The sequence below is a fragment of the Cinclus cinclus genome, chromosome 18 (genome assembly GCF_963662255.1).
Source record: "Cinclus cinclus chromosome 18, bCinCin1.1, whole genome shotgun sequence".
Taxonomy (NCBI): Eukaryota; Metazoa; Chordata; class Aves; order Passeriformes; family Cinclidae; genus Cinclus; species Cinclus cinclus.
In genome coordinates, this window is record NC_085063.1 from 4,920,237 (window position 1) to 4,931,541 (window position 11,305).

Genomic DNA, 11,305 nt, shown 5'->3' on the forward strand with positions numbered 1-11,305 from the left:
AAGCCAACAGAAATAATCTCCTCTCCTTGCAGCTGGGGCAGGAATTCAGCTGCTGGCTCCAGGTGTCCTCGGGAAGCAGAGCACGCAGATATTCCTCTGTCTGCAAAGGTGAAGGGCACAGGAGTAAGAGCAGAAACAAGTCCTTGGGTGCAGCACTGACTGTCTGCCAGCCAGGCACGGTTCTGGGACAGCTCCTGACCCTCGTCTGGGCAGCACCCACCCCGCATTCAGTCTGGTGGAGATTACCAGTGGCATAGCACTTTGGGACTGGCAGACCAGGGAATGGAAGAGAGCTGAGAGGTTTGGATCCTGTAGCACAGAAGAAATTTACCCAAAGCCTGTTAAATTCATGTATTTCTGCTGTTGGGAAAGGATTTGGTATTTAGATGCTTTTGAGGAGCTGAAACTCAGTTCACCCTACCTGTACCCAGGGTGACTGCCCTAACACCGGTGGCTCCCTGGTACAGGAGAAAACATTCCTTGGAAGCACAGGTCCACCAGTAAATCCCCAGTGGAGGGCAGGTCCTCACTGGAATTTCAACATCAGACGCCACCAGATGCCTGGGACGTGCAAAGTGCTTTGTGGAGCCCTGTGACTCTCCCTGGAGAGGGGACCAGGGTGAACAGTTGTCACCATGATAACAGGAGTGGGACAGGTAGGTGTGAGCAGGGTTAGCCTCCTGCCCTCCCCATGTGTAAGAGATGAGACTGTCCTTGCCTTGTCCTGTGTGCCCACAGCAGTCTCCCCCTGCAGCAGCTCTTGTCCTTCACCTGTCATTGCCCATGCCCATGGCAGGACATTTTAGTGCCACGCTGAAGGGACTTTGGGTGAGGGAGCACTTGCAGGGCACACACATCACACAGGCATGTGTCCCTGCAGGTGCCATCAGAGTAACCTTGCCCCCTCACACCAGCACTGATCTTGGCCTATTCCCCTGCCCAGAACTCACACACTCCTAAGTGAAATGAAATAATTCTGGTAAAGCTGGAGAGCTGCTGATGTTAGGGCTGAGTTTCGCCAGCATTGCTGCTCTTCTGTGCCTGGTTGCTGTTTCCCTGCCCTCCAGAGAACACATCTATGCCAGGAAAATATCTGGCTGGACCTGAGTTCAAAGGTGAGGAGCAGCTCTCATGCAATTTAACCCCTTCTGTGCACACCTCCTGCCTGGACCATGGGGGGAACAAGCTCTGGCCACAGAGAGGGATTTTTCAGCTGGACTGGCATAGCTCAGAGCCTCCAGATATTGCCTATACTTGGAAACACCTTTCTCCCCAAGGGAGGAAAGCTGCCTTTCTCTTTCCCAAGCCCTATAAGGGGTCAAGGACTGTGTGGTCCTTCCATGGCTGAGTTGGATTCCTCCAGGAAACACCATCCCAGCAAAGGCACATTTGCAGCTTTACCAGGACAGGACACATCTAGTGGGGACAACAGGTCCAGTCCATTATCTCTACACACAGAGGAGTATCCTCTCTCTCTCTCTTACAAGATTTTATATGCTATTTTACAGGGAAAGATAATTCTAATCTCCCTGTCTAGCAATATCAATAACCATAATCATAAAAGTATCACTGAAGTGGAACCACACAATCCTGAGGAACTGGAATTGCAGGGAAGGTCTAGATAAGGCTAAAACAAATAATTCTCTAGAAAGCACAAAGCAAGTGTTCGTGGGTCTGCAGTGAAAGGTGACCTAAAATATTTGGCTACTCAGTTATCTCTGCTGGCTAAGAGCTAAAATGGATAGGATAGGATGGGATGGGATGGGATGGGATGGGATGGGATGGGATGGGATGGGATGGGATGGGATGGGATGGGATGGGATGGGATGGGATGGGATGGGATGGGATGGGATGTTCTTTAAAAGCTCAGAGGCTATTTGTTACTTTTAGGAGGATTCATGAAAGACTAAATAGATTATTGGTGACCACTGCAGCTCTTTAAAGTATTTTATTTTTTTTTCTCTTTCTACATTCTTCTTTCAGCTTCAAAAAAACAGGGCTCTGCCTGAGGCTTTGCCTTTTATTTTTGCCAAGGAATCCCACTTAAGTTCTGGGATATTTCCCCATGTTTTGGAAAAAGGAGACAAGAGGAGACCTTATCTGGGGATCAGGTATTTATTTGAAAGGACAGCTAAGGTGGGTTTGAGCAACTCTTGCAATTCCTGAGGTTATTATTGCCATTAAATTTAGTGGCTGGGATGTTTTTTTTTCTCACAAGTGCTTTTCAAGTGTAGACATAGTGTCAGTGAATAAAGAACACACCATTGGAAGCAGCCTGACTGTAAGTGACCTTTTCTGGCCAGCCTTGTCCTTGCAGAAGGCTCAGCTGTTCTGCTCGCTGTCCTCTCTTCTTCCCAGCAGCACAGGTCAGTGTGCACCCCTGGCTCAAGCCCCAGATGTGCTCAGCCTGGTGGGGACAGGGGCAGAGGCAGTTTCCTGGCTAGATTTATCAGGGCTTAGCAGCTCAGAAGTGGCTCTGAGAGCTGCATGGCCCAAAGCCAGGCCCCTTGCTGCTGGCACAGCTCTGGCACAGGAGAAGCTGTGGGTGCAGTGTCCCTGACAATACCTGCCCTCTGCCTGCTCCATCCCTGAGAGCTGCCAGCTCCAGCTCCACTGCATAGGATCCATGTATTCCACCCTTTTTATCCACATGCAAATCCTGGGAAGCAACTGGTGCTGGCACAGCCAGGGATTGTCTCCAGCAGCGTTACACACACTGGATCCAGTGAGCAGCCCAGCAGAAGCTGGGCTCAAGGCATTGCCAGGACCTGTGAGCCCCTGTGCAAGAGCAGCAGAGCTGCCCTGAAATCTGCTGAGCCCAGCACAGTTCCCCTGCTCTGGAACTGAGCAGGAGCAGCCCTCTCTGTCCTGCCAGAGAGGGGTTTGGGAATGCTCTGTTAGAAGGCTGCTGGACAGCCCTGAGCTTTACCAGCCTGGCCTCAGAGACTCTCACAACCCAGGAGACCACAGCCAACACAACCTGAAGTTTCTGGTGTAAAATTCACGCTTCTGGTGCTGGCTGCAAATCCCAGTGAAGCCCAAGGCTCCTTTCCGTGTGAGTGCGGCCCAGGAAAATGGTGACACACAGTTGGTCTCTGCTGATCTGCCAGCTCCTGAAATTACCCAGATCAGGAGCACTCATGGGTGCTCCCCACAGGAGCTCACCCAGGTGAGCTAATGTGGGGCTGCAGGGACAAGCAGGGTGATGGAAGTTCCTTGGATGGAAGTTGCCTCCAGGATGCAGAACAAATGCCATAAATTTTCCCAACTAATTTGCAGGGGCAGCAAGGAGGCTGCTTGTCTCCTCTCTGGACTTCTCCCCAGCTGGGAAAAAACTCCACTGCTGGAACTCAACCCCCTTCCACTTCCAGCTGCTGGCCCTGGGGAGCAGCTCTTCCACAGGCCTGCCAGGTTCCTGGCAGCAAGGAACAAGTCCTTCACAAAACCCTCTGCTACTCCCAAAGGGCTTCAGGAACTCATTAAAAGAAGGGAAAGTCACAATCATCCCAGAGAAAGCAAATGGGCATTACCTGCAGACAGGGCTCCTGGGATCCGGCAGTGGGGCTGGCAGGCGCTGCCACACTCTCACTATGGGAAGCAGCTTGTACTGCTCTCCCTCCTGTTTTTATTTTGGCAATGCAGTCTGAAGGTCGAAGAAAAAGTCCAAAGGAGTGGCCTGTGGCAGGCAGTAAATTATTACCCTGGACCGCTCTCCGAGGGGACAAAAGCACAGAGAGCTGGGTGGAAGAGGAAAATCCCTCCTTGGGGGGATTAGAGGGCAGCTCACTGGCAGGGAAGTGCAAAGGGTCAGAACAAAGTGCTCTGTTTGCCGGAGGCTGTGCCGGGTCACATGCCGGCTCCCAGCAGAGGTAATGAGGCATGGGTCACCTCCCAAACTCTAACAAGACCTCCTGGCTGTGGACATGACCTGTTGCAAATCCCCCAGCAACCCACAGACCTTTCCAGACAGGAAGGAGCTGGGTGAGAGGGAGCCTTGCCCTCTGGCAGCACTGAGGGGCAAGAAATCCAAGGACGTTTACATGCTTGGTCTGTGCAGGTGCAACGGTCCTACAACCTCCCTTCTGCCTCCTGCATGTCCCCTGATCTGTGGATCCTGGGCTACTCACACTGGGGAAGAACCATCTGAGGATCCAAGGAGGACCCAGACCCATGGGCACATCAGAACTGAGGACAGAGCCAAAATTCTTAGAGCCAAAATTTGCCCTCCACACCCTCCCCAATTTGCTCCATTCCTCTCCTTTCTCCTCTGCAGGAGCCTAGCACCAGTAGTCACACATCCCTGTATGGGGACCCAAACAAGAGTCTGACAGATGAGAGTCTTGGTGGACTCACTGGTGGAGCCTCCAGCTCCTTACCTGAAACCAAAGATGTAGAAAATCAGTCGATGGAGAACATTGGTGCCACTGTCAAAATAAGCATTTTCTGAAATACCCTGGAGTATGTGATATGGAGTATCCAAATTCCATGAGGCCAAGATATCCAGCTGCCACCACAGGCAAGGTGTCTGGCTCCATGTGTGAGGAGGAGGCAGAGCCATACCTGCCCTTTGCACACAGGGAGGAGTGGGCTCAGGCCTCACCTCACTCCAGCTCCCACCGATGGTCCCATTGGTTGGGCACAACTGTGTGGATTCATGAGGGCAACAGAGATTTGGTATTACCCTCATGTCACAGGAAATGAGCCCAAACAGAGGTCCCTATTGTGTCTGAGGAACTGTAAAGACACAGAGAAAAATAAATCTGTTCCCTGGTAGTGCAGAGAGGCCTTTGGTTTTCAGAGTGAGAAGGTTTAGAGGACTGTTGCAGCACATGAGCAGAAGCCATGAAGCACAGACGAAAGCCATTTGGAACACAGATCAGACTTTGCCATCGCGCTGGCTTTTCAGATTTCTGCTTTGTTCAAGTTAAACCTGCTGCTATTTTGGGGGTTATTTTCTTCACTCTGCTGCATCCCTTGTGTCAGGACTGCACACGTCCCACAGCCCTGGACGCACGAAGGCTTTCACCAGCACAGCATCAAAATGTCTGCTGCGACGGGCTGGAGGGGCTGCCCGTGCTCCAAGCCCAAGGCACAAGTGTTGCACCGACAGCCACGGACAAGTTTAGAGGACAAAGCCTCTGCTCACCGCTCGGCTGGCAGAGCCGGCTCGTTTCGCAAGCCGCTCGCACGTCAGCCTGCAGCGAGAGCCGGCTCCCGGCAGGAGCGCGCAGGGGAGCGCCTGAGCAGAGCTGACAGCGAGACAAAGCCCGTTGGGGCTCGCTGGGAAATCGCTGGCTCCGCCACAGCTGAAAACTGCAGCGAGGCAGACGCTGAGGTCCCTGTCATCCCCGGGAGCCGCACCGCCTGCTGCCGCCAGGCACCAAGGCAGCTCCGCCAGCCGGGGCTCTCTCCCTGCAAGCAGGAGCTTGGGCAGCTCAGGGATTTGAGGAGTCCTTGCAAGGGCTGAGGGTACTCTCCGGTTAAGCTTCCCTATTCTTCACCCTGAGGGATAGGAACGAGGATCCCTGACCTTAGCCATACTGTCACAAAAAAGACAGAAATCTTACGGCCCCAAGTACAGCACGGACCACTTCTGCGCACAAGGAGAAAGGGAAAAAATATTCTGAATTAAAGCTTAAAAAAACGGTTTCCATCATTATGTACCCTGAATCGGAGAACTTTTGGCCCCTATAAAGCACAAAGACCAGGTTGTGTTAGTCTGTGAGCATCCTGTGTCCAGACTCAAGCAGCTGCCCACAGGAGAGGAGAGCCAGCTGTCCTGCTGCTTCAGCATGGCATGGCATGGCATGGCATGGCATGGGTCCCTTTGCTTCCCTGAGACAGAACCACCCTGAAAGCAGCATGTGCAAAGCCAATGCAAACCAAAGATGTGCAGAGCAGTGTATTAACCTGCCGGGCAACCCCAGCTCTCCACTAATTCCCAAGATCCGAGGGGTTATCTCAGCCCTGCTCAGGGCAGGGAGATGGGCTGGATCTCCTCCTTCGTTGGCCCTCTTTCATCACCCTGGGGAGAAGGCAGAGCTGGAACAGAGAGTTCGGGGCAGAAGCAGGAGCGGAGAGAGCCCCTGAAGAGAAGTCCCCCGTCCGGGTTGGCTCCCCTCATGGCGGGCGGGTGGATGCGGTGGCTCCGGGCACATCCCTCCTCCCGGCCGTGGATGGATGCGGTGGCTCCGGGCACATCCCTCCTCCCGGCCGTGGATGGATGCGGTGGCTCCGGGCACATCCCGTCTCCCGGCCGTGGATGGATGCGGTGGCTCCGGGCACATCCCGTCTCCCGGCCGTGGATGGATGCTGTTTTTCCGTCGTGCGAGGGCGCCAGGCCGCCGTGGCGGCTGCGGGCCGGCTGCGGACGGGGAGCACACGGGGCGGGGAGCACACGGGGCGGGGGACGGATCGGGATTTCGGTGCCTGCGGCAGGGGAGGCAATCACGGGTCACCTGTATTGGGGTGGGAGCAGGGCTGATGAGGATGAAAGTGGTGAGGGTGGAGCTAGGGGTGAACATTAAGATGATGGGGATGAGCTTGAAAATGGGGCTAGGATGCTGCTGGATATTCCCAGGGAAGGGAGCCGGCCAGAAGGTAAATGTGCCCAACCCAGGGGCAGGTGCCCTCCACGATGCTCATCCCCGGCGCCACACCGCCCTGTCCCCACATGGCATAGACCCCACAGCTCCCCTGCTCTTTTCTTTCGGAGGCTGCCCAGAAAATCGCCCGAAATGCGTTTTTCCCCGGGCAGGGACATCCTCCGCTCCCGCCCGCAGCCCCTTTCCCAGCTTGTGCCCGCACTCCCCTCCCGCTCCCGGTACCGCATTGCGGAGCTGCCCGCTAACACCGGACCGGCCCGGGCGGGGGCGATGGGTGGACGTCCCAGCCCTACCGGGGCTCGACGTGTTTTGAGGGCAATAATTGAAGCCCCACGGGGACCTCAGCTGTGCCTGTGCTGCGGGAGCGCTGCCGGTGGGTCCCTCCATCCTCATCCTCGCTGTGTAGCGGCAGCGGATGGACAATTAGTTGTCGTGGCTTTTAAAATGGTGTAAATCGAGGTGTTTTCGGTCACAGGATTGGAGTATGGGGCTGACCTCCCCCGCAGTGGCGGCTTTGCTCGCAGCGGGGATCAGCCCGACTCCCCACATCCGTGGGCAGGGGTCGGTGAGTTTGGATCAAGCCAGGGGCCCACCTAGCCCTTTATTTCGTTTATTTCTCCCCCTTCGTTTGTTTGTGAGGGGATTTTTTTTCCCCGCTTTCACAAGAACAAAAACCTCGGGCTGCATCTGCAAACTCCCATCCCTGTAGTCTGAGCACTACGGGGGAAAACAAAACTGTGAGGAGGACGTGAAAGCAGCCCCACCACCCCCATCTGTAAGACGACCTCATCCCAAAAAATGTGTCCTACCTCTTGCAAACAGCTGAATGCCACCTTTTTTGGAAACCCGACGCTGCCTCCCCTTAGCCCGAAGACGTGTTGTAGCCCCAACATGGGGAGAATGAACCTCCCTCTGCCCCTGCCCTGCTCCTCCAAGCCCCCCATGAAGCAGGCCAGCCTCATCATCTATGTTTTCTCTTTATTGTTCGATATATTTATGTACCACATTATATGTTAAAGATAGATTTTTTTTTTCTGATATACATTTTTCATCTTATTTACCACAATGACACCACACGTACATTGGAAACAGCTCCACGGATCTCGTAGATTGCACAGAATGATTTGCGTTGTAGTTTTGTTCCTGTAATCCTGAACGACATCAAATCCAACCATATATTATTATTTTTTTTTTTTTAGCTTTTCATAATTTAGAAATAACAAATGTTAAAACAAAACGAAACATAAGTCACCGAGAAATGGACTCCAGGGCTGTCATTTTAACCAGAGGCAACACATTTGTATTCAATGGGAAGTGCCAGCTCCTCGGTGTGGATTCGGATGGAAGAATCAAGCAGTCCTGACATCTATGAGACTACGGTGTAAACATTGCAGGTAAGCGGCATCACCGGTCGTCTGACGCTGCTCGGGCTTGTTGGGCTGGTCGTACAATCTGGGTCTCATCTACATCCATCTCTCAAAGTGTTAAAACCAAGGTTCCTGCTCCCAGCACCCATGGTGGGTTTGCTTCCATCTGTGAGCGCAGCGACCCAATCCCATGGGATTGGCACCTGTGTTTCAGCTTCTGAAACACTGAATTGCATATCTGTGAGGAGTGTTGAAAACTGTGACTGTTTCCCAACAGGCCATTTGTGGGGGGACAAGCTTCAGGCAACGAGTGAGGAGATAGGGGTGGGGCACCAGATAATTTCTTTCCAAAAAATCTAAATAACAAAAAAATAGATTTAAATCTGAGCTTATTTTAAAAGACATCAGGGTGAGCACTTTCATCTCTTATTTTCCTTAGTTTGCAGATTCTATGACAAAGAATTTGTTGGATGCATTTAATGAAAATAATGACTCTTTCCATTAAAGGGATGCAGAATTATTTGGCTATGCTGATGTTCGATGCAATTCTCTTCCTGCACCCAACTCTGGCCCCTCCTTAGTCTTCAGCATTGGTTCTGAAAGCCTCTATGAGGCCTTCTAAAGAGTGGATGAACCCAGAGACGCTGCAGATACCACCTATAACGAAAATGGCAACATCAAAGAAGACGTGATGCCACAAGAGCTTCCTCCACAAGAGTTTGAGGTGGAAGAGACTGGGGAGCAGGAAACAGAGACCTGCGCCTGTGAGGCTCCCAGTAAGACCCATCAAGAGGGCAAAATGGGGGACATAAATAGCCATGAGCAGGGTGAAAACTACCAGGGCACATCTGAGGGTGAGTCCCCAGGATTTGAGCCGCCCATCACCCCCATAACAGTTAGGGAAGAAAGCCCTGTTTCCATCTTGGAAAAGGGACCTCTCCAGGACTTCTACAGCTGCAAAGAACGGCAAAGGGTACGAGAGCAAGGCTTTGGCCACCAAGAAAATGTTGACTACTGCCCTAATGGTGGACGGCAAGTTGTCTGTAATGACCTCCTTGGTCTCATCAGCCCAGGTCAGGTAGGCGACCAAGGCAAAGAGTCCCTTAAGGATGCAAGCTGCTATGTGAGTCCAGTTCATCATGCAATGAAACTCCTTGGGGTTCTGCATGTTCCCCTCCAAGGAAGGCAGAAAGATCTGGGAGGTGTAGCTGAAGACAATGATGCCAATGGAGATGGGAAACTTCTTGACATCAATATAAAATTTGACTTTGTCCCAGGCCCAGTCGCGCGCCCTGGAGAGGCAGTAGGCGATCACCAGGATGTTGATGACAAAGTGGGCTAATGTGCAGAGCAAGCTGAACTTGGAGACTGCCTTGAGGTTCTTCAAGAACGCGCAAGGCAGGAGCACTGCCGTGGCAATGATGGACCACGACTTCTGGGAGACGGGCAGGTTGGGGAAGCTGTTGTACATCAAGTTCCCACTGACCACCACATAGAGGATGCAGGTCATGACCAGTTCAATGATCTGAGCCACGTTCACAATTCTGCCCCCGAGGGTGGGGAAGCGGGGCGCACAGCACGCGTTCGCGATGTCCACGTAGGAGTCTCTCACCCTGACTATCTCCCCATCCTCATTCTCCTCGTAAAGACAGGCAATAAGGATTTTCCCAGTGTAGCAGCAAACCACTGCAGCGAAAATTATTAAAAAGAGTCCTAGGTATCCACCGTGAAGGATGGCATAGGGCAGGCCCAGAACAAACATCCCCTAGAAAGAGACAAAATAGAAACCGTGTTGCTGGATCTCCGAGGGGCCGAGCCCAGGCCCGCGGCCGAGCACAGAGCAGCCGCACCACGGCAGTCACGTGCGTGCTCTCTGTGCGCCCACGCACCATCACACCCATGCAGGCAGTCACACAGTCACGCCACGCACTCGTGGTGACGCACCCCCTGTCCCTGTGACGTGCCGCCCCCACCGTCACACCCGCGCAGTCACCCCGCGTCATCGCACCCCCGAGCACCCACAGCGGGTGAGCAAGGGTTTGGTGCCTGGGCTTTGCCCCAGCCTCTACCCTGTCTGTCCTCAGCCCCTCTCAGTGCATCAAGACCTCCAAAGTTGGGGATGTCCGGAGGGGCCGGACTGGGCCCGCTCCGGTGCAGCCCCATCACCAGCCCAGTCAGCCCCGGGCCCCTGTCCCTCCTTGCCTGTGACCCCTGCTGGGGCAGCCTGATGGGGTCAGAAGCTGCAGCATGACAGGGCTGGGGCCTGGACCCCTCCCTGCCGCTCTGCCCTGTTCAGGGATGGGAGGGGGGAAAAGCAGAAAGACAGGTTGGGGGTTTTAGTTTCCTTTTTTAAAAAATAATATGGTTTTCCTCTTCTTTCCTTTATTCTGCCTTATTATTGTCATCGATATTTCGTCTATTTTTATTTATTCCCCCCCCCTTTTATTATTTTTCCCCCTCTTCCCCAAAGCTGTTTGCAATCAGCCCACGGCTGCCGGCCGAGACACAGAGCACGTAACAGGACCGGGATCAGGGAGCGCTGCCCGGTGCCCCAGGGCGGTGGCGGCCGTACCTGGATGGCGTTGGTGACGTTCCATCCCGCCTCCCATGCCGTGATCTTGGGCTTGCCCTGCCCGGAGAGCTCGGAGCAGGCCTCCTTGGAGGCGGACGGCGGCAGGGGTCCTGTGCCGTCCCGCTGGTAGTGGATGTCCCCCTCCAGGGGCGGCTCCCCGCCCTCCTCGCTGCCCTCGGACTTGAGGATGTCCATCTGCAGCCCTTGCCGATGCTCCATGTCCAGGTCGTCGCAGTGGGCGAAGCCCACCGCCTCCTCGTCGGTGGCCGCCTGGAAGCCCATTCTGGCGAACATGCCGCTCATCTTCGCCTGGGATTTGTGCGACACCGTGGTGGCCACGTTGGACAGCTTGCTGCGGAGGAGGGTGGCCATGGCGGCGGCTCTGGTGGCTCCGCTGCTCGCGGACCCTCGGGGATGCAGACACCCGACGGGGCGGGCGGGCGGCGGGACGCTGGACGGGTCTTGGTCGCCCGGCGAGGGGCGGCTGCGGGGAGCTGCTCCGAGCCGCTATCTCCTCGTCCCGGAGCAGTGCGGGCGGCTCCCGGCCGGGATGCCCAGGGGCATGTCACCGCTGCGGGGGGAGCGGGCCCGCACGCCCCGCCGCCCGCTCCGCGCCGCTCCGCGCCGCTCCGCCGAGCCCCGCGGCGGGATCGGGGGCGAGTCGGGCGGGATGGGGCTGTCAGCAGCCGGCGGATGTCACCAGACGGGCAGCGCAAGCCCCTGGCAGAGCGCGCCGCGTCTCCATCGCAGTGCGCCCACCT

The 11,305-nt window shown here is 54.8% G+C and overlaps 1 protein-coding gene across 1 annotated transcript; it reads right to left on the reverse strand.

Annotated features, from left to right (window-relative positions):
• Positions 1-8,549: 8,549 nt before the first annotated feature.
• SLC32A1 (solute carrier family 32 member 1) lies at positions 8,550-10,916 on the reverse strand. Its single transcript, XM_062505198.1, has 2 exons — positions 10,545-10,916; positions 8,550-9,737 (listed from the first exon to the last, which is right to left on the reverse strand). The coding sequence occupies exons 1-2, from the start codon at positions 10,914-10,916 to the stop codon at positions 8,550-8,552; spliced, it is 1,560 nt and encodes a 519-aa protein (XP_062361182.1).
• Positions 10,917-11,305: the final 389 nt, after the last annotated feature.

Coding starts and splice junctions, on each gene's coding strand:
- SLC32A1 (XM_062505198.1), bottom strand. CDS start 10,916: ATGGCCACCCTCCTCCGCAGCAAGCTGTCCAACGTGGCCACCACGGTG. Junction 9,738..10,544: donor ACGTCACCAACGCCATCCAG/GTACGGCCGCCA, acceptor GTCTCTTTCTAG/GGGATGTTTGTTCTGGGCCT.